This window comes from Camelus ferus, chromosome 3 (assembly GCF_009834535.1).
Source record: "Camelus ferus isolate YT-003-E chromosome 3, BCGSAC_Cfer_1.0, whole genome shotgun sequence".
NCBI classification, from domain to species: domain Eukaryota; kingdom Metazoa; phylum Chordata; class Mammalia; order Artiodactyla; family Camelidae; genus Camelus; species Camelus ferus.
Window position 1 is genome coordinate 88,804,078 of NC_045698.1, and position 23,884 is coordinate 88,827,961.

The 23,884-nt window shown below is 35.8% G+C and overlaps 1 protein-coding gene across 2 annotated transcripts in view; it reads left to right on the plus strand.

Moving 5' to 3' along the window:
* Positions 1–12,850, plus strand: part of SLC12A2 (solute carrier family 12 member 2) — an 84,590-nt gene extending 71,740 nt beyond the window's left edge. The window contains exons 20-27 of one of the 2 annotated variants that reach the window (XM_032476640.1): positions 5–130; positions 2,858–2,905; positions 4,334–4,456; positions 5,918–6,029; positions 6,880–6,966; positions 8,209–8,344; positions 8,645–8,712; positions 9,963–12,850. In XM_032476640.1, the coding sequence (XP_032332531.1) occupies positions 5–130; positions 2,858–2,905; positions 4,334–4,456; positions 5,918–6,029; positions 6,880–6,966; positions 8,209–8,344; positions 8,645–8,712; positions 9,963–10,098 (836 nt within the window). In that variant the 3' untranslated portion in view covers positions 10,099–12,850. The remainder of the gene's footprint in view (positions 1–4; positions 131–2,857; positions 2,906–4,333; positions 4,457–5,917; positions 6,030–6,879; positions 6,967–8,208; positions 8,345–8,644; positions 8,713–9,962) is intronic. The other variant, XM_032476641.1, reaches the window with a different exon arrangement.
* Positions 12,851–23,884: the final 11,034 nt, after the last annotated feature.

The following is a 23,884-nucleotide window of genomic DNA, read 5'->3' on the forward strand; positions in this document are numbered from 1 at the left end:
GCAGAAGAATTATTGTCGTCACAAGAGAAATCTCCTGGTGTCAAGGATGTGGTACTAAGTGTGGAGTATAGTAAAAAATCAGATATAGATACTTCCAAACCATCTAGTGAAAAATCGATTACACATAAAGGTAATATTTGTTCAAACAAGAAGTTTTATTAATGGTAATGTTTTAATTTTGGAAGAAATGGTTTTGTTATATGGTATGTCTTACAAAATAACCAATTCTCAAACTTGTACTGTTCATTTCTAGTTGCTCAGAAATGACTACAAGTGATTAATTATTTTTAAGATATTAAAGTAGATCATCAAACAGAAACCATACCAGTTAACTATATACTAGTATGCTCTTGTATGGCTTTATTTATACTTAATTTTAGTTTGAAGCATAGGTTAAATCTGAACTTAGAAAGAAGCATGGTAATTTTGGAGTAATGTGCATATAGCTTATGATAACTCTGAAAGGTATGAGGTTTATAAAATCAATTTGCATAATTTTTTGGTAAATCAAGATATTTGAATACTAGCAGTTTTGTTTATGTGCTTAGATACTCAGAATATTTTTATATCTACTATACCTGGTGTTCCTGAGGTAAAACAATGTAATAAAATATCAAGTGCAATTTTATTCCTCAGTTTAATCTTCTGAAAAAATTAGCTATTTGTATTTGGTTGCTGAACTCTTGGGTCATAATTATAGACATAAATATCCCTGGTGGCTAATGTGGTTTAATTTTTTAGAAAGTTTTCCAAATCTCATAAGACTTTGGGGTAGTTTCATCCACAAATCTCTATGTCATGTTTATAAGAAGGAAAGAGAGATGACTTCCAAATCTTACTCTCCCACCCTCACTCCTACCTCTGTTCAGTTTAGTATCTCCATCTGTCCTACTCCCAGCTGACAAGCAACAAGAAAAATCTGCACTGTAAATCATCAAGCCATATCACACTTTTGATTCCTGTAAAATAATTACCATTCTTTTTCTGAAATTGATAACCTTGGACAAATCTTATCTCTGAAATTGATCTCTTCTAGATTATTTAGAAGCATTAATGTTGCTTTTTCTTTCCTCTTTATTTACCTTTTTGCTTAGAGTAGTGGTAGTTGAGAGTTTAGTTGATACTCGCTTTCCATTTCAATTCTTTGCTGGCTTGATTGTAATTTGTTTTGTCTTTTACCTCAAAATTCTATAAACTGGTTCTGATAACTCTTATGTTCCTGCATTTTTAGTTTATGGTATACATTCTTTCATTTTTCTATTACTTTTCTTTTGGTTGTTGTCCTTTTCTCATGTCTAAAACAGATACTTTCTTTATGGAATCTGTCAGGAATTAATAGGTAAAGCTATAATGGCAAGGGAAGAAGTAATAACAAGCATCTGCCTGTGCCTCGCACATTGTAGTACATGTTAGCCATACATTAGCTCATTAATGAATGTGTGTCACAATCTTATGAAGTAATTATAGAGTAGGAAACTGGGTCAGTACATTTCTGCTCATCATTTAGTATAAAAATGTAAATGCCTTTAACTTAATTTAAATCCTTTTTAAGTGTCAAGATTTCCTTGACATTTGTGAGTTCTTTGAAATAAATGCAGAATGTCCATAGTTATATTTATAAATGTTTTTATTATCATTAAAGAAAGATAATATCAAATGTCTGCTTTCTAAGAACAACAATATTTAATACTATAAAATTAAATGTGATAACTGAAATGTTTCTTGTTCCATAACAGGCATAAAAATTAGCATTCACTTTGTTACATGTTTATTTTCCATTTAGCCAGTTATTTTCAAAATTAGCATAGAAAATTTAGAAAGTTTATACAATTTAAGTCTTCAGAATTATAAACATTCTGGTATAGTTATTATACTTGGTATATCCGTCTTATTGACTCATATAGTGTGCAAAGGGACAAAAACAATACCCTTTGAATATGTATTTTGTGCTAGGAACTGAGCTGAGTGCATTGATGCTTGCAATATAACATCCTTAAGAGGTAGGTATTGTTCACTATTTTAACAAATGAGGAAAGTGAGGTAGCTCAAGGTAACACGGCCAGAAAAAGGGTTAGAGGTAATCTTGGAATTCTGGGCTTAAGAGCTGACTGCAGTGTACTCTTTCCTGTCCAAGTTGGGAGTTTTATGTGCCTCAAAAGTAGTATAGCTTGTGATAAGGAAAAAAAAATTGAGATTAGGGAAACTTCTAAGCCCAGGAAATATCTATGTATATGTGAATATATATGGACAAATATATGTATACATATATGCATATACTTATATACATATCCATATATAAATTTATGTATATGAAAAGTCACTCCCATGTAACCTGGCATTTTATATAAAACAAAACTCGTGTCTGATCAAATTCCTTAATATTCCAAGTGGTGATTAATTTTTACAAATACCAAATATTCATTAAATGTTTCTAAAATTACTTGTCAGTCATTTGCAAAGTGATGCAGTGGCCTGTATGAAATTTAAGTATTATCTGCAACATCAGTTTTTTGAATGTCATGTTTCTACTCTGTAATCCATAGTTCAACATTTTTTCAACTGCTTTCAAATATGAAAGTTTAAAAGTTTAAAAATTCTGAAATTTTTGAAGTAAAAATTCCGGTTTTACAGGAATAAAATTTAGGGATGGGTTTTGAGTAGCCCTGTTGGAGGAGTCTAAAATACACCTTTTAAAATCCTGAACACTCAATGTAGAAAATATCTTCAGTCTTAATTATTTTTCACACTGTTTCTTCATACTATGTTTTGTTTATAAATGTGTTCTATTTATATTTTCATTACTTTATTAATATAAAGGCAATTAACTTACATTTTGTGTTTTTTAAACATAATCTAGATGAGGAAGAGGATGGCAAGACTCCAACTCAACCACTGTTGAAAAAAGGCAGGCATTTTTCATCATTTTGTTTTAATCCCTTTTCTCATACTGCTGATTTTTTAACTCCAGTCTTATTATTTTCTTTCTTTATCTTAGTTTTTATTCCATTGTGAGGTGATGTTACAGTTATTTATTAAAGGCAGATTAGGAAAATTGTCATTAGTCCAACTAAAGCATTAAATCATCACAGGAAAAGGTGATGTATCAAAGACAAATTCTTTTAAATCACAATAGCATTTCTGAAATATTCAAATCCTGAAAATTAATTTTTTAATTTAAACTGCATGGTTTAGATGATAAATAGAGACACTGAAATAGGTTTATTTACAGTGTCACTTGCATTCTTTACCATCGGTTGTACCCAGCCAAGTCCTTAATTTTGATACTAATATATTTCTCATTTCAAAAATTACAATATTTCTCACAGTCCTGCTGCGTTTGGGAGATACACAGTCATGTCAACGTACATGAATTTTATGAGAAGGAGATAGAGGTGAGAGTTATGGAGCAGTGTGGTTTGGTAGCCATATTTCGTCATGCAAAATCATTCATCATGTTTGCGTACATCATGGCAGCATGAAAAGTGAATGATGGACATTCTACAAAAGTGATCAGATTTCCTTCTGTGGATTTCTGCTTTTAAAATTTGTTGTAGGGATTTCATTATAGTCATTTGCTTACTCATAGAGCCAGTGCCATTTTTTTTTTTTTTTTAATTTCCTAGGGATACAAATGGGAACTCCCTTGATAAATTGTTCTTTAAACCTACAGCAGATGGGTGCCCTTCCTGGGAGTTCCCACCATCTTTCTGTGGTTCAAAGAAAGATGTGGTGATGATATGACTTCAGAATTCAGTCTCACATATTGAGGGGAGGTAACATGAGGGAGATTTTTCTTAGGCTGAGAGGTTTCACTGTGATAATTGCAAGATTGTATTGATATGTCTTTCACTTCCTTCTATCTTTTATATTACAGATAACAATATTTTGTTTTAATTTTTTTTCGAGCTTTAAATTATTGAGAAACCAGATTGCAAAAGAAATATGTTCATGGAACAAGCCTAAACTTAATTTACTCAGCATAAAACAGCTTTTCAAAACTCAGAATCTAGCAGTCACTTATAATTTTCTCAAGTCGTTTTTATGATTCTCTTTAATTCAGAGTGTTTCCAAATATTAGAAATTAGGCAAGATAATTTGGATGAGTACATACTCAATACTAAACAGGTATTGTAGAGACACATTTATCTTTAATGATTTTTAAGTATGTTTAAATTATAAACAACTAAAAACTTATGATGGATGCCAAGTATACAACTAACTACATTATAAACACTTGAATATATAAAAGTTAGAGAATTATAGGAATTTAGCTAAAGAGACTTTAATAGTTACCTCCCTTATTTATATCTTATTTTTCTGCTTAATTCTTTAGAATCCAAAGGCCCTGCTGTGCCTTTAAATGTAGCTGATCAAAAGCTTCTTGAAGCTAGTACACAGTTTCAGAAAAAGCAGGGAAAGAATACTATTGATGTCTGGTGGCTTTTTGATGATGGAGGTAAGGTTACTAACATTTCTAAACAAGTTTAAATTTTCTGAAGTTGTGGGAATAGTACTTGGAGATAGCGTGTATTCTTCACCCATAAACCCCATTCCCGTTAGACCAGCATTCTCAAAAGCAACAGTATTAGTTCTAGAATCAGGCATCACACTTAGCTGTCGGTCTCTTCAGTGGCCTGTAATTTGGAATTTGCTCAGTCCTTCCCTGAGCTTAATGGCCTTAATTTTTTTTTTTTTAATATTACAGACCATTTTGTAGAATGTCACTCAATTTGGAGTGCTGTTTGATAATTCATCGTAATTAGTTTCAAGTTACGTGTTTTGGGTAGAAATATCACAGAAGTGATGCTGTGCCCTTCTGTCTGTCTCTTATCAGGTGGCACATAACATTAATTTATCTCACCACTGGTGAGGTTAGCTTTGACCATTGAGTAAGTTGGTTTTCACCAGGTTTATATACTGAAAAAATTAATGTTATTCACCTTTATAATTGCAGGCATTTGAGTGATGGGGAGTTATTTTGAGACTATGTAAATATATACCATTGTTACTGTGGTTTTTGTCACCATCTTTTGCATCCAATGATATTTCTGCCTGAATTTATTCTTACTGTTGTTTTTGTTGAGATGTGTTTGTGGTTGCCAAATGATGATTTTATCAATCACATCATTTCTTCCTCGTCTATTAGTTGGTGTTTTACTGTAAAGAAGATCTTTCTCTTTCTGTCTGTGTGAACGTACAGATTCCCATTTAGTGGCATATGATTTTTCATTCTCATTATTTGTTTTTGATCAGATTGTTCCAGATTTGTTCAGCAGTAGCCTCTAATTTAGGCTGACTTTCATTTGCTGTGTCCCAATCATTTTTTAATTTTCTGATAAAAAATATTCCAGGCTCAGTTTTGTACTTTACCTACAGCAATCCTTGAGTCAGCTTTATTCAAGGATCCTTGATTCCTTTTAGTGGGTAATGGTATTAGATAGACTTGTTGCTACTAGGTTGTCACTGCTCTCTGGCGCTCTCAGTGGACAGATCTAGGAAATACACATATATACATTGGTTTATATATGCAGATATAGATTGAAACCAATTCCAGTCCAGCACTTCAGGGTTTGGTTCAGCTTCTCACTTTTTATGTTTTTCATTTCAGTGAGAAACATGGCTCCTGTTAGCTTCAGTGAATATTCTCATTTCCTCAGTCCCGATGTGACTAATCTCCTGACCCTGCCAGGCCACTGTATCATTTCTCTGCCTTCACATGGGCTCTGATTCTACAGGTCCTCCCTTGTTCAGATGTGCCAAATGGCTTTTTGACTGAATTATTAAGGAGGGACAAAAAGAAAAATACTGGTTCATACTGATTTGTAGTAAACAAGTTTTTAGCAACTAACTTGAATTAAAACTTCTTACTTGGGGAAGTAGTGTTCAATAAATGATTTGTTATGTTTTTATGATTTAGGTCTGACTTTATTGATACCTTATCTTCTGACTACCAAGAAAAAGTGGAAAGATTGTAAGATCAGAGTATTCATTGGTGGAAAAATAAACAGAATAGACCATGACCGGAGAGCGTAAGTCTATTTTAAATTAATGGACATTTATCTAGTAGTACTTCATTATTTCAATATAGATTTTGTAGGATAAAAATTAGACAATCCAGAAAATGTCAGTGAATTATGCAGGAAGTACTGGTAATAATTTAAAAGTTAAACCTGTAGCTCATTTGTTTCCTAACATCTTAATTTAGAAAACTCATTTTATTAAAAATAAAATCCTATTTTGTTAATTGCTTTTCCTATATGTATGTTTTTAACTTTTTTGTTATTACCAACAAAAGATTCATTACCAACTCTGCCTCCAAAAAGGTATTCATTCACTGGAAAATCAGTGGCTTGGAGTTCTTTTCCCGTGCTTGTCCCAGTTCAAAAGAAAAAAAAATGCTGTGAACTTAATCTGCCATCAGTTAATAGCTTCAGGTTTGCTCAAAAAGTCGTATTTGGTTCTTGAGATAAGCATTCTTCATGGATAGAAGAATAATCCAAAAATAATTTTAAAATAACTTGACTAAGTTTTTACTAAAATCAATATACTTACCAATATAATTTGTCTAAAATTAACTTAAACAAAGTTGTTGCTATTCAGTTTTATTATTAATTTCTTGTTTTGTCCATTCATTATTGGATGCTAAGGAGAGATTCAGAGAAACTAAAAGAATACAATAGAAGTTTTCTACTCAGAGAATTTAGATGTCTGTTTTGTGAATGTACAGTATGAATTAATTCATTTGGACTTTGTTCAGTACTTGATAGACTTTTCCTGTAAATCATGCTTTTTAGATATATGGTTTCAGCCCTAAATAGAACAAAAATACTTATTGTATACACCCTTCATGTATCTCAATACTGCTGTCTTTTGTTCCAGGATGGCTACTTTGCTTAGCAAGTTCCGGATAGACTTCTCTGATATCATGGTCTTAGGAGATATTAATACTAAACCAAAGAAAGAAAAGTAAGTTATTGAATAAATTACTTTGTACAAATCTCTGATTCTTTTATGGGTGACCTACTCAGACATTCAAGTAAAACAGGTTATTTAACTTAAACTAATTACCTGGGAGTTTTGCCTGCTGTTAGTTACACGTAAAGTCAACTTTTGTTTTAATCTAGCAGATAATTGGCATGCCTGTAGAAGATAGAAGTAAGTCCAAAGCATTTTCAATATTTAGAGAAGAATTCAGTTACTGCCTTACAAGTAATTTCTGAAAATTACTAATGCCACAGAAATTCCATACAGTCCTTTAAATATCCATTGTTCATCTGTTGTTCACTATGACCTTTCAGTCCCTACTCCACATATGTATTACTTTCCACTATTTTATCTTCTTACTAAAATAGGAAAAATTTAAGAATTTGTCTATAATAATTGCATTCAGAATTCTCAAGTCAAAGAAAAGTAGACTTGTGGACTATTTTACCTGAAAATGGTATGCAGAGATTGTTATTATATATTTATATTACTGTATATAATTTTAATTACTCTCAGATATATGTTGACTACATGATGAAGCTGATATGAAAAATTCATTTTAAATAGAAAACAGTAAGATATTCGTTGTAAGTTTCCAATCAGGGAGAGGACTTCTTTCCTCTTATAAAATTATATATTGCAGGAGCTTTGTATGAGACTTGATACTGAAAAATAGGTTTTTCACATTCATAGAGGATTAGAGTGCTATTCATGTTCTTGTACTATCTTTTGTCTTAAGTATCTTTAGATCTAGAGATTAATTCTGCATCTTCTTAAATGTTTAATATTTGCCCTTTCCTCCCTTCACAAAATTCTAATCTTTTCTTAACTACTTCTATTCACTGGTACTTGAACTGGGAGAGCTTTTAAGTGTTTTGAGTAAAGGAGTAACACACTTTTACTTAACTACTCAAGAGGGTTATTTTGGCTACAGGGTGAAATTTATTTAGATTGAGGGTGGTGGGTGTGGGAGCAGGGGTAGATAAAAGGAGATCTGCATTAGCAGTTAAAATTGCAATTCTGTTATTAGGAATATGATTCTAAATTTCTAAGTTTGAGAAACTAGTGATTGCTGTTTTCTGAATAAATTCCCACAGTGATTATCTAAGGATACAGAAGGGAGCAGAATAGCTGGAAAACACTAACTTTTCAAGTTATAATTTAATGTTTAAGATCTTATTGTTAAGTAATTTAAAATAAAGTTAATTGTCAGTATTCTCTAAGTATTATAGCTTTTGATGAAATGATTGAGCCATACAGACTTCATGAAGATGATAAAGAACAAGATGTTGCAGATAAAATGAAAGAAGACGAACCATGGCGAATAACAGATAATGAGCTTGAACTTTATAAGACCAAGGTATTCTTTCTTTCCTGCTTCCTTTTCATTAATCTTCCCTATGATTTTTTTTTACTTAAGACATAAGTATCAGGAACTGTAGTTGGTTATGAGAGGAACCAGCTGTGTAAATTAAATCTACTTGAAGTTTGAATTTTATGTGGATAGTACAAAGGATTAATTTTTTTAAATTAGGGAACAGATATTCTTATTACATCAAAATTGATTTTGGTTTCCTTTTGTCTCCTTATAGTTTTATGAACCACGGTAGCTTCTAATTTTCATAAAGTCTAGGAATGACTTTGTTCTGTTTCATTTCAGACATACCGGCAGATCAGGTTAAATGAATTATTAAAGGAACATTCAAGCACAGCTAATATCATTGTCATGTAAGTAATACCTATACTAAGATTTTTGGGGGTATTCATTTTATGATAATGCAATTAGGATTAATTTCTATTACCAAATACGTATCTACATAACATACATAATTACTTAGTAGTTTAAGGAGGAAAAAATTAACTTTTTTAAAAAATACACTTGCTTTAAGCATATGAAGAAATAATTTAAGATAGGAGGAAAGAAAAATAAAAATTTTAGCCTGAAGTTTGTATGGATCTAAGTACTTATCATAGTAGTTTATTTTGTAATTTTTCCTTTGTGCTTTTTCCCTTCTTTTAAAAATTCCTTAGCTTTGGAAACACCACAGCATAGTCAACATATGTAGGGTTTGAGAGCTGCAAGTTAAAATTTGGACCCCAGGTAGCTTCTTCATAAACATAACCCCATAAAGTTACGTGGAGAATTAACTTTAAAACGTGATTCCTATCTGAATCCCCACCCTCAAGTTCCTGCACACAAACTTTACATATAGACACGTGTCCTTGCATTGAATGTAGATCTTCATGCTGACTCTGGCTTTTCCTCCACTAAACCAGGTTAGCTAGATCTTTCTTGAACACAGTCCTAGAGTCTGGGTCCTTAAATTCGTAAGGAAGGCCCAGACCTCTGAACACATGCCAAATGATGAAATAAAGTCATTCCAAAGGGTTGTTATTTTAACAACTAACATTTTCTACACCAGAAAACTGTAGATTTTGCTGATGATAGTCAAGTATCTGTAATAGAAGATACTAAAACATCGAAATCTAGTGAAAAACACTGTGGAACGGCTGAACGTACTACCACTATCTACAAATGGAAATGAGAGCCCAGAGAGATGAGAGAAAATGGACATTAATATGTAAAATAAATTATGTTTGAATTTCATTTTTCCGTGTATAGTTACCACTATCTAAATTCAGGTAGAAACATCCCTTTTTCCTAAAAGAATTCTAAAGGGTAGTTCGGGGTTTAATGTTAGATATTAAATGTTACGGTTTACAGAAATATTTATTTGCTGTTCTCAGGAAGAAATACTTTAAAAATCTTTTCAAACTTGAAAAAAATGAGAATAGTGATATGTGAGTATAATAGTCACTATATTATAGGCAGAATTTCCCTGCACTCAAAAATATTCTGTAACTTTGGTAATTTTTAGTTACTATTACTGTAACTTAATTTATAAATTTTATTACATTTTATTCTTCTCAACTTAAATGCATTGCTTAATTAATTGCCTTTGTTTTTTGGATACCAGGAGTCTCCCAGTTGCACGAAAAGGTGCTGTGTCTAGTGCTCTCTACATGGCATGGTTAGAAGCTCTATCCAAGGACCTACCGCCAATTCTCCTAGTCCGTGGGAATCATCAGAGTGTCCTTACCTTCTATTCTTAAATGTTCTATCCGCACAGTGGACAGCCCTCCACACTGGTACTTCAGTGCCTAGTGAAACTGAAATCACTGAAATCTTCAATGACACGTTAACATCACAATGGCAGACTGTGACTTTTCTTTCACTATTTCATTAATTTGAAAGCACACAGGGAAGTTGCTTCATTGATATGTGTATGGAGACTTCAGTTTTAGTCAATTCTGTATCTCACTCTTGATGATTCCTTGTTGTTGGACTGAAACTCATGAAAGTTTTCCTTTGCTACTTGAATAGCAATAAAAGTATGTTATTTTTTGATTGATGAAAGGAGTACAAAAAGCCTTTAGCCTTGAGGTGCCTTCTGAAATTAACCAAATTTCATCCATCTATCCTCTTTTATAAATTTGTAGAATGTCAAACTTTGCCTTTAGCTCTTTTTATTTTTAGTCTTTTTCACCTTAAAATAAAATGGACACTGCTTTTCATCTTCCATTGACCAGTTAGTGTTGAGTACTGTATGTTTTCTATTACTTATATAAAAGTGTCTGTTAGATACACTAAAGAAAGTGAGAAATTAGGGCAAGTTAATAAAGATGCAAGAAAAAAATGGGAACCAAAACGTGACCCCAAGGTTAGGTTTGCATGAGTTTGTATAAATGTAGATTGAAGGAGAAAAAAGGCCAAATAAACCTTTAAAAAAACCAAACTCTAATTGGCTTTTATTTATATCCTTATTTGATTATCCTGTCTTGAAACCTTAGGGAATGTTGAAGATTTATCCAGTACTTCTAAAAAACATGCTGAAAAATCACATGTTGTCATTCTTTAGGCAAAAAATTTCAAGATCATTGGTAGTTAGTAGAAGAAAGATCTTACCTAATTTAGAGTTTTCCTTAAATATGAGGGACTTTTACAAAATGCTAAAAGATTTTTTGGAGGAAAATTAGAAAAAGCATTGTCGTTTAATAGAATATTCCAATAAACACTACATGGAATTTCACTAAAGCATCCTTTTATAAATCATTAAAATATTTAATGTTTCATCAAATGGTTAAATGGACCACGGGTTTCTTAGTGAAATGTTTTTAGGCTTAATTCATTCAATTGTCAAGTACACTTAGTCTTAATTAATATACTCAGGTTTGAACAGATTATTCTGAACATTTAAATTTAACCCATTCTTAATACTTTAAAACTTTTGTGTTAAGAAAAACTGCCAGTTTGTGCTTTTGAAATGTCTGTTTTGACATCATAGTCTACTAGTACAATTTTGACAGTGCATATGTACTGTTACTAAAAAGCTTTATATGCAATTATTAATGTGAAGTTTTTTTCATTTTTTATTCAAGGAAGGATTTCCTAAAAACATTTCAAGGGATATATGTCTACACATCTGTATGTGTGTGTGTATATGTATATGCATACACAGATGCATATGTGTATTTATAGTGACATATTACTGGTTTTTTGCATTTTAAGGTGATCACGATTAATCAGATTAAAAATTGTTTCAGCAAACATAAGTTCAAAGTTAGACTGAGAGATACACATTTCATAGAGAACAAAGGTGATCATTTGAAAGGTATGTAACTTCATTCAGTTAGAAATGGAGAACATTTCATCCAAAGTACTGTTCAGTGTGTTCATTGGTACAAATTTCACTGGTAAAGAATTTATGCAGATTTTCATGAATCTTGATAGAAATCTGTAAAATCACTGCTGTTGTCAATAATGCAGTATTTTTACTGCATGAGTCATGAACTAAATTAATATTAAAATGGAGATCTGGTAGTAAGTTTGAATTCAGGATGTTAAGAGAATGAGGTTGTTAATCTAAAATTTTTTCCCTACATTGTAACTCATAGAATCATACCATTTATTGGAAGTTCTGTAGTGTTTGAGGAGGAAAAGACAGTAGAAATGTCATATTATTCAGTTAACAATATCATGTTTGACCTTTTTAAATGGATAATAGGGCATAACTGAGTGCTGCTATCTTGAAATGTGCACAGGTACACTTACTTTTTTTTGTTTTTAAGTTTTTCCCATTCAGGAAACCATAATTGTGATCTGTACTGCAGGAACCAAATGTCATACATCATACATATGTGTATAAAGTACATAAAATATATCTAAATATGCATAATGGGGGAGGGTAATATTGTCTGTGAAATAATGTAAGAAGCTTTTCACTTTTTAAAAAAAAGTATTACTTCCACTTAAAACTAGACACCAGATCAAAATTTTCAAGGTTGTTGTAGTGCTCTAATAAATTTGAACAATTAATTCTTAAGAGATGCTAGCTAGTGTTGAAGCTATTCTACTCCATTTTATTTATACTGAATTTGATTATTTTGATGCCAAATTTTTAGTTCTAATCATTGGTGATAACTTGGAAATAATTATGCAATGGCATATGACAGTTCATTATTTCTATAGGCAAAAATTTAGTGGGTTTAGAGAGAATGGTGGTGTTGATTATTAATAGTTAATTAAATCAAGTATTTATTTGTTACATTATTTTGTATTTTAGGTTTCCTTTTACATTCTTTTTTATGATTTCTGACATTACATATTTTTAAAGACTATGGAAAAATAATTTAAAGAATTGAACTCTGGTGGATGTTTATCTACTAAGTTTAAAAATGTAATATTTTGATAATACTGTACTATAACTGTCACACAGATGCTTTTCTAATGTTTTAACGTTGAGTATTGCAGTTGCTGCTTTGTACAGAGGTTACTGCAATAAAGGAAGTGGATTCATTAAAACTATTTAATGTCTACTCGTATATTTTATATGTTATTATAAATTGATGTCAACTTTGTGATTTAACCTCATTTATATTTATTTATGGATGTCTGAGTTTTTTGTTTTTTTTTTAAGTCTTTACCTTATTATTCACACCTTGGAAAAGTTGTTTGAAATTGTGCACCACCTTTAAAGCCTTTGTTATAATCACATTTATACTGACAGTGTGATTGAACCATATCAAATGCAGCTCACTTTAATATTTTGTAAATGATACAGCTTTTCTGATTCTGTTTTATTTATCTTTGGGTTAAATCACATGTTTATGAATTAGGAAACTAGAAGATTAAAATAGATTCATAGTTTGTGAATACAATCTGATTCTTTAGAAGATTTTTGGCAAAGCTAGTTTCAAGTTTTACAAAGCATTTTTACTTTCTCATTTGAACATTACAGTAGGTATATGTGCAAGACAGCTGATTTCTTTTCTACCATTGAGAAAGTAGCTTGGAGCATTGGAGCAAGTTTCCCAAGGTTATGTGATAAATCAACAGAGGCTACTGGCCCAGAGCCCAGATCTTCCATCTCCAGGGATGTCTCCATCTTAACATCTGCTGCTGCCTGATCCATAACTTACTGTTGGGAGAGATTGGTCATTTCCAAACTACTCATACCTTTTTGCCTAGCAAGTATATGCTCAGGTAATACAAGTTATTACAAGTATAGGTTAGCTACACGCTGTCTTAATCTGAAACAAACGTATATATGCATTGTATGATCTTGCTTCTTCTCCAGTAAGCTGCTTTTCAGGCCAATTGTCTGGGGAGTTTTTAAAAGAGAATTCAGAGACAACTATGAATGTGGTATTTCCTAATGTTAGACCATCCAAAGGTTTTCAAAACAGGAATGTAATTCATCTTTAAGCCAGCAGGGTTTTGTTGTTGTTGTTGTTGTTCATTCTCTGGGAAGAGAATATAAATGTGTTTGATACACTTCTGTCTTTATTTACAAATCAACAGGATATTTGTCCGGTCAGAGTGAACAGACAGTAGTTTAATGTTTAACTGAGTAAAGACAGCAGAAGTTCTAGGATATACTCATCAGAAAGTACTGTTTAGCTAGTTCAGATATTAGGTACACAAAATGTGTTCGTGGGTTAACAATTTGACATCTTTTTTTTTTTTGGTAGACTACTAAAATACCTGAAGATATTGTTGCTCTTTATAGAATACGAAGGCAGTGGTCACAGACCACTGTGGGATAGGAGTTTTAGGTAGCCTATTATATACTAGCATTAAGAACTTCAGCCCATTTTTTTGCCCTTGAATCTACCCTTGAATTTTGTGTTAGACAAGGTGGGAAAAACTGTTTTAGAGGGAAATGTGAAGGCCTCTGAATTTGTCACCTCCTGTTGTTCAGGCTTACTTATGGCTGCTGTCCTCAAGATCAGATTCCCAAAAATGCTAGTTCTTGTCAACATATATATAACCTCTGTTCTACGCTTCTAAGATATGAATGCAGATTAACAAGATATTTTGCCCAGAGCTACAAATGAAATTTACTTTTTTGATCTGTAGAAAAGTATCAGTGATCCATGGATACTGAATGCAAAAGCAGAGGCCCCAGACATAGTAATTGACAATTTCATTAGAATACTGCTAAATAAGCTTTTGGGTTGGAGAATTGTGGAGATTTTATTCTGGAAGTTACACAGTCTGTTACATGGTTTATTCTTAACTTACACAGTCTGAAGAAGGCAAGTGGTTTACAGGGTAATTTCATACCCAGCTCACATCTCTAATTAACAGACCAAAACATTTTAAAATTAGGCAGGCAGTGTATTTTTAATTTACCTCTGGTACACATATGGCATGTAACAACTACTGTAAGATAAGATTATACTTGCTCTTTTACATTCTAAATAAGATTAAGCCCCAAGTAAGCCATTTTTGAAGGAGATTGTGACAGTGTGGAAAGGAGCGAGCTTTAGGAGTTTATGTGAGTGACCAGTAAGACACAAGTTATTTTTAAGCCTACAACATTTTGCTTAAGCCATGAAAACTCTTTTTGAGTTTCTAAGAAGTGTTAATAGATAAGACATTAAAAAGATGACAAGGACTATTTGGGAACTGAAGTTGTTGAGGGTAGTAGGATGGAAAGTTAGGAAAGAAAAGAGTTTGATGGATTGTGAAAGATTTGCCTCTTTATGGCTAAGAGCCTTGCAGTCATACCTCCCAGTAAACAGTGAACTGTGAAGAATGAAAGTTGTATTTTTTTCCTGAACTTTAAAATCTGTTGATTTTAATTAGCATCTCCTGTTAGCTTTCTCAGACATATGGCCTCTTTCTTTCAGGTAGTCTCTTTCTCTGTGGTTGTTCCATCAGTAAAGGTAATCCTTTATTTACTGTCTATGCACCTGTGAGTTTAGAATTGTTGACATAAATTTTACACTGGGTGTTTTTCAGAAAACTGACGGTAAGGAAGCACAGGTGTATTATGTATTGAAACTGACTAGAACAGTGGTTCCTCAAACTTTAGTGTGCATCAGAATCACCTGGAGGGTTTGCTAAAACATACTTTGCTCCTGCCAAATAATCTGTTCTGAGTGAAATTCCTCCCGTTCACAAACGTTCCTTCTCAGTATAACCCTCCCTTCTTTATTATTGCCTCCGTCCTTTACCCATGCCTCATTTGTTGAGTTACTTCCACAAAGTACACTTATTTTCATCTCCTCTCACACCAGCTGTGAATTCAGAAAATGACCTCCCTTCTGCATTCCTCAGTGTTTTCACTTTATGTTAGATCTTCAGTGGTAGGAACAGAACCTATGGCAGGTTAGCAAAGAAGACAGCTGAGTTCAGGGACTCAAGTTAGTGTAAGCAGGGACTCAGAACAATGTCGGTAGAGCTCTGCCTACCTTTTTCTTCTCTCTGGTTTACCTCTGCAGGCTTGACTTGATTGTTCAGGTAGACTTGTCACTACATAGTGTGCTCGATGGCTTCTGAAAAAAACAACTCAATCCTTGAGTTCAACAACTGTAGTAAAAGAGTTCTTTATGTTGGCCACTAGAATTACTTCATTATTTGTCAGGAGCCATGCCCTCTCCTTTGGGCTTGCCCTTGGACTCTGGGGTTGATGTAGTCCAGGAAATTAAGGAAGGGCCTCTATTCTTTGGTACACCTATGGCTGGCTGCTTCATCAGGTGCTGGGTTGCTCAGGTTCCAGAGGTTGATTCAAAGGTGAACAGGCTAAATCCAAGCTACCAACACCTTTACTAAGTTCCCAAGCTCTGTAGCTGAATGCTTAATATCCACTCCCTTCCCTAGCAGTCAGTCCCACAGTCAACCCCAATTCAAAGTTTGTGTTCAGAGGGTATTTGGCAGAGGATTCCTGGCTCGCTAGTCTTCATCAATTCGATCTGCACACCCCTCATGTCCTTTCTCCTTAGGGTAGTATCTCTCCTGGAACTGCCTCCTACCCTAGTCCCCACCCACACCAGGGAGCAGCCTCCTCTCAACCCTGGGACAAGAATCAGCCTTTCTTTCCCTTCCCCTTTCCTTGACACTTGGTCCGTACCCAAAGGAAGATAAAAACCTGGTAGCTGATTCTAAATCACAGAACAGTCTGCTTTACCTATAGTATCTAGAAATGCATTTAGAATTGCATTTAGAATGCAATAGCAGAGTCTTTCCTCACCAAAATAGAGTACTATGCTTTTTCTAAAGTAATTGAAAACAGTTTGATTTTTCCTATTCTGTTGTATAAAATTCTCAGCAGCTCACCCTGTTACTCTTGAACCATACCCAGACAATGGTAAACCCAAAAAAGCTTTAAGGAGACATTCATTATTCCCAGACTATAGTAGGGGGAGCTACTGGCATTGGTGGCATCAGCACTAGTTAGGAGGGCATTATAGTTTCAAGTAAGAGAATATGGGGATGAAGGGATTGAACCAAGTCAGCAGCAGGAAGAATACAGAGCTCAGAAAGAAAGGATTTTAAAAGGCAACAGGATGTAGTGTGGGTAAGAGGAGAGACTAGGGGATGAAATGAGGATGACATCAAAGTTTCTGGCTTGGGTCACAGGATGGAAGCTAAAATTTATAACACAAGAAGCCTAGCTGGTTTGGGGAAAGGTGTGTGTGTGGGGTAAGGATAAAGGAGCTGTTTAGAACATGAGTTAAAGGTAAGATACAGGGTCTGGAACCCAACATGACAATTAGCCACTGAACCACTGAAATAATCTACCAATAAAATCATCTGATTAAATCATTTTTGGAAGCAGTACTTAATTTATGTTGTTTTCATTCCACAGTTACTGTTTTTAGGTTTTCTATTTCTTGCCGTGTCAATTTTAATAGTCTTTTATTAATGTTAATTACTGTATCTTGAAATTTTCTTAGCAATTAGACCATGATTTTATATAATTTCAAATTTTATACACTTGACATATTCCTTTCCTTTTTTACATTTTTTTCATTTCTCGATTGGATTTGTTTCTGATCCTTAGAAGAGACAACACTTTTGAATTTAACACTTCCATTAAATATTTCAGGTGTTATGGCTGAGACAAATGCAAAAAAGGCAGTGCTCTACGTTTTATTTCTCCCCCTCAGTAGAAATTACCTAAATTACATGGAATATTTTTTTCCCTCTTAATCCTGGAAAAGTATGCTCTGATATATAAATCTATGGAGATATTCATTAGTTTCCAAAAGGTATCACTATCTTGCAAATAATAATCTGTAGATAAAGGAAAAGTCATGCCCCTATCTCCAACAGGCTTAACTTTTCCAAAACATCAAAGATACTCCTCTGTTTCTAAAATCATGGCACAAAATTAGCTCCTTGGCAGAAAGCTGCACATGAGCTCAGGGTGCCACACAGAGCTGACATGTTCTATTGGATGAACTTGCACTAGAATAGCTGATAAACAAGAGCTATCTCTTGAACTTCAAAAAAAAGATGAAGAAAATCACCAGTATAGTACACTGAATGGAATATTTTCTGCTCACTACAGGACACCACATTTTTCCAGAGACGTTAAGAAGCAGAGTATAAAAATACAGACAAGGCCCTCCTTTGAGAGGAAATGGAAGTGTAGCTGTGGCTTTCAAAAGAGAATGACCTGGGTTCCCGTGCTGACTCTGTGTTGTTCACTGGGATCACAGTCCCTTGTAAGCCTTGCTCCTCAGTTCTGCTGAGGATAAGATTATCCACTTCAGAGAGGGGTTGTGAAATTTAAATAAGTTAATATATGTAAATAAGTGGCATGTGGGAAGTGTTCAGTTCATGTGAGCTCTTTCTCCCGCATCTCTCTGGACATAGAATTAAGAAGACAATATTTAAGCAATTAGGACAAAGTGAGTGGCTCCATCATCTTGCTCAGCCCCCAAGACAGTCCATCACCCAGTCCTATTGACGTTATTCTCCTGAGAAGTTCAAATCTCTACCTCTCTCCAACCAATAGATTAGCTATGATGTCAGTTCCTATTTCCTACACTGTGAGACTGGGATTATAAAGTCAGGGCAAAGGAAGAATTCTTATGCCTGGCAGAGGTGGATTGGGTAGTAATGTGGACCAAGTATCTGGGCTCCCTTATCCTAAGGCGAATTTCTCTCTCCACATCTCTGTAAGGTGTTGAGTGCATTTCTGAGGAACTAGGGGGCCACCTCAGAGTACATCCACCAACTTGTATCCTTACATTGTCCCTCTTTTGCACTGTTTCTTTGCTAGTTCTTCAGTAAACCCAAGCAAAGGCCCCTTAACCTGAGTCCAAATCTCTATTCTCTTTAGTTCTCTAACTCAGATCTGGACTTTGTAGACAGGCCAAAATGATCATATAGTTCACATTATTAAAACAGGTTTCTCCTTTGTCTCTGCTCCCATACTACATCATTCTGACCTGTCTCCACACTAAAGCCAGGTTGAAGGTTTTAAAACAAGATTTGATGGTATTGCTCTTCTGTTTCACATCACCACTTGGCTCCCTATTTTTTCTGGATATGCTCCAGGTGCTTCAGCGTGTTCTTTCATGCTTCCCTCTAGGTTCGTTTTCCGCTCCCACTGCCCCATGCCTTCAACTATCTACTCCAGCCAGACTAAACATCTGCATAGGGCTCTTTTTTTGCTTCCAAGAAGTTGAATATCCCATTTTCACTGGCTGGTCTGTCCCTGATCTTTTTCCTCAAAAGAAAGCTGAGAACCTGCTCTGGGAAGTTTTCTCTGAGGCCACCAGGCTGCATTAGGGGTCCGTTCTCTCTACTGTACCCCTCTGTGCTCACCCACTTTCCCCTGCCATAGCCTCACTATCTGCATTGGAGTTATTCCTTTGTTCTGTGTTTTACACAAGCCTGGGAGCACCCTGGGGGCATGACCTTAGGCAGGGCTTACAACGTTGTTTAGCACTTAATGTTGTTGAGTGTGTGAATACACTGAATGAAGTGAATTAATTTTTTAAATCTTATGAACCCTATGGACCATGTGGTTTATTTTGTTTCCCATTTAACCCTGACTGATAGGTGAAGTACTAACAGGGGTATATGGTGGGTATTCAAAGGCTTTTTTACAACCTTTCTCTTTCCCACTCCACTCTGACTTCTTTTATGATATTAGAGTATCAGTACATTTTCGGACTAAGTAGGAGTGTTGAAATACTTAAAAATTAAACAAATTTGTCTTATCATTGTGAAAAAGCATCTGCTATCAATGCCTTGTCTTGTCAAGTGCCTGAGGACCAAGTGCTTCCCAAACCCACGCTCTTCTATCTGCTTTATGAATGACAAAATATTATGTAAATATTACTCATTACTTTTCCCAACTGGCAAAACCCTGCCCTTTCTTTATGAAACAACTCAAAAGTCACCTTCTCTATGAAAATTCTCTGATGTTCTGTTGCCAAACTCCTTCTGCAGCCCTCCCACCTTTTTCCTTGGTCCATTCTATTGTTTTATACTTGATTTCCCAATTAGATTAACTGACATAATCACTTTCATATCTCCAGTGGCTTATCTTAGTTGTGAGCAGCAAGATTTCAATACAGGATTTTTGAATTAATAAATTAATGAAAAAATTATAGAACGGGGAAGGCTGATGATGACGGGAATGGATGAATGGAGTTACAAGCACGGAGCCTTATTAGAACTTGGAGCTTTCAGAAATGGATGATTCGGTTCAGTGTTCTGGTCGTAACAACCACACTAATGCTTGCATGTTGTAAGACATGTGTGCTTGAATTCTTGAGGCCTAATCTACAATAAATACCATTTCAATGCACGATTTTTGTTTCCTTTGCACTAATCATTAGGATATCATTGAATAAGTTGTTGGTGGTTGTATCCCTAATACTTAGCACAGTGCCTGGCACCTAGCAGGTCCTCGGTGAGTATTTATGGAGTAAATGAATAGAATCGCATTGGGAGAGAAGACGAAGAACTGGGGAGGACATCTAGGGCTGGAGAGCTGGGCGAGGGGCGCCCTCCATTACTTGAAGGCATCTTTAAAAGGCGGCTCCCACGCGATGTGAGCCCCCAAACCCTGCGCGAGAAGGAAGCTGCGGGCGGCGGGGCCGGGAGCAGCGCGGCGAGGGCAGCCCTGTGGCTCCGGCCCCCCCTGGTGGAGGGCGGTGGGGCTGGGGGTGAAATGCTCAAGACAAGGAGGAAAGGGAGCCAGTGCTTTGTTAGGTGTCGAAGTATTTGCTTAAGAAATTAGTCACCCGCTCAGCCAAGTCCACGCACCAGTTAAGACTGTTATCTTAACTGCCCTGTAAATGCTTCTCGGTGGCTTTTGTTCTCTGAGGATTATTTAACAATTCTGCCCTACAGGTGCCTGCTGTTTTGAGAGAACTTTGTGCCGAAAAGTACTCGAATGGGAAGCAAACCCTCACTTGCCGTTAAACCTCCCGTCTTCTGAGAGGTCCTTTTCCGAAACAAAAGACGCTGAGGGTTGACGTCTCCTCAGGGTCCCAAACGGAGGCGGAATCCTGCCTAACCCGGGTCACGCCCAGCTCAGGTGCAGCCCGGCTGACGAAACCTTGACGCTTCCTCCCGTTCTCCCCCCGCCCCTTCCCTCCCCACCTCCCTCCTTCCCCTTTCCCTCCCTCCTCTTTCCCTCCTCGCCTTCTTTTCTCGTCCCCCCTCTTCCAGTTAGTACAACTGTAATTCTAACTTATTGCATCCCCTCCTGCTTTCTATTCACATTTCTTAAGTTTCGCCATTTCATTTCTTTCTTTGGAGAAGTGTTCTAAAGAAAAGAACGTGACTTGAACATATTTTCTACTTTTGGAAACAGATCTTTCTTCCTTATTTTGACTTCAGTTTCATTAAACGCCAACCAGAGGAGCGAGGCCTGGCTGGCACAGACCTCGCCCAAAGCTCTCTGAGGCATCTTGAAGAGCCCGGCGCGCCTCACCCTCCTGTGCAGACCACGCCTCACGGAGCAGCGCGCACTTCGCCCTCACGTGGAGACCCCGCCCCCTCAGGGCTGCGCGCGCCTCGCTCGTATGTTGAGGCCCCGCCCCTCAGGGCTGCGTGCACCTCCCCCTCACGTGAAGACCCCGCCCCCCAGGGCAGCGAGCGCCTCGCCCTCACGTGAAGGGCCAGTCCCATAGGGCAACGCGCACTTCACCTTCCAGTGCAGGCTCTTGCCTGAGGCAGCCGCGCGCCCTTTACCCGCACGTGGAGGGCCCTTCCCACAGGGCAGCGCACACCTCGCCCTTATGTGGAGACCGCGCTTCGGCCTCCACGGAGACCTCGCTTCACAGAGCTGCGCGCGCCCTCGCCCGCACGAGATCCCGCCTCAGGTAGCAGCGCGCGCCTCGCCCGCTTGAGGAGGGCCTGTGTCACAGGTCAGCGCGCGCCTCGCGCTCCTGTGGAGACTTCCACCTCACAGAGCAGGGCACGCTTTGTCTGCCTTTTGTGGCGGGGAGAGTGGGGAGGGGGCGCTTCCTGGAGCGGCAGTTTGCTGGTTTGTCCTGTCAGGGGCTCTCCCGCGTGGCACCTGCGGACAGTGAAGTCCGTGATTTAAATGTTTGCTTCCGTTCTTTTTTGATAAAGAAGGCCAGGGTCTTGCCCTCAGGAGCAGACGGAGGAGATGGTCTCATTTTCTTTTTAGCACATTTTTTGGCCTTCAGAGTAGAAAGTTTCCAGCTTTTCCCAGTCTAATCATGGACTCTGGGAGAGGAATTCAGTGACATCCAGTTTTAAGTAACCAAACTCCTGCCTGCGAAACAATTTGGGGTGAAATTACTGCAGAATTCCTCAAGACTGCTTTTGTCACACAGATGAGGAAAAGGAGAAGCTAAAAACACGATTAATTGAATACCCACTAAGTGCCAGGCAGTTTACATTATTATTTAATCTTAGAATATGTCAACTTGAGTGGGAATTGTCATCCCCATTTTTTAAAAAGGTTGAAGTATGATTGGTCTATAATATCAGTTTCATGTGTATAATAGTGTGATTCGGTATTTTTACGGTTTATACTCCATTAAAAGTTACTACATGTCAACTGAAAAAAAAAGCACAACCTAAAAAAAACCTTTAAAAAGTTGAGAATTATGTTTTATTTGGTAGACTTTTGAGGACTTAGGCAGGGAAGAAATCCTCTCAAGTAGTTCTGAGGGGCTGCTCCAAAGAGGGAAGGGAGGCGCCAAGAAATCTAGGAGTTTTTGTCACAGAAAGCAGGTAGTCAGAACATCAAAAGATTACTGTCAATTAAAGAAAAATAAGATATCTCAAGTTAATGAATTTAGTGCTTTTCTATGTATGAGAAGGTGTAAGACTCTGAGCTCATTTAAATCATTTGATATGCACCTTAGCTACACAGAGCCAGCTTCCTGTTCTTTTCCATACTGTCCCCTCAGGATGCATGATTATGTTTGTGGGACTTCATAGACTTCATAACCATGTGAGCCAACTGCTATAATACATTTTTTCCTTATATATATAATATATATAATATTCTTATATAGCCTATTGAATCTTTTTCTCTTGAGAACCCTGACTCATATACTCATTATAAGAAAGAACTTGCAGAAACAACAGAGGAACAGACCCTCAAATATCATATTGGAATTTTCAGACACAGAATATGAAAATTTTGTTTACGTGTTGATCAAAAGAAAAGACAATTTAGAAAATCTCTGCAGGGACGAGGACACTTTAAGCTTTTTAAAACATGCAGCATTTTAAGAACTAAACAGAACTTCTTGTCTTATAAAAACAGTTAACATTTTAAAAAATGGATGGACAGATTTAATAGCAGATTCAACATAGCTGAAGAGATTAGTGGACTAGAGTAGAGGGTAGGTCAGAGAAAGTTGTATAGAGTGTAGAAAGTTGTATAGAGAGATGAAGAGATGGAAAGTACAAAAGAGGATATGAGATATGGAGGAGGAGTGTGAAAGTCAAAATACATTTGTTAGGAGTTCTGAAATAAGAGAAAGAATGGTATAAAACAAAGGTAATTACTGAGAATATGAGAAGCAAGAATGAGAAGTAGGATAAATAAAAAATACACTCTAGGCATTTAGTAGTGAAACTGTACAAAAAAGTTAAAAAGATTTTAAAAGTGGCAAGAATTGTAACACCATGGATGAAACTGGAGGGCATTATACTTAGTAAAATAAGTCAGATGGGGAAAGACAAATACTGTATGGTACCATTTAAATGTGAAATCTAAAAAAGCCAAACTCAAAGAAACAGAGATTAGAATGGTGATTACCAAGGGCTGGAAGTAGGGAGGGTATGGAAATGAGATGTTGATCAAAAAGTACAAGTTTCCAGTTAAACGATGAATAACTTCTCAGGATTTTAAGGATGAGGGTGAAATAAAGAAATTTGCAGACAAACAAAAATTGAGATCTCTACCAGCAATCCTCACAAAATAAAATTTCAAAGGTTGGTCATGAGGTGGAAATAAAGTGAATGCAGAAAGAATAGCTAAGCTATAACAACAGATGAAGAGAAAAGAAACTAATTAATATATAGGTAAGTCATAGTAAGCACTGACTATACAAAAGACAGTAATATCTTGAGTGGGATTTTAAAAAAAGCAAG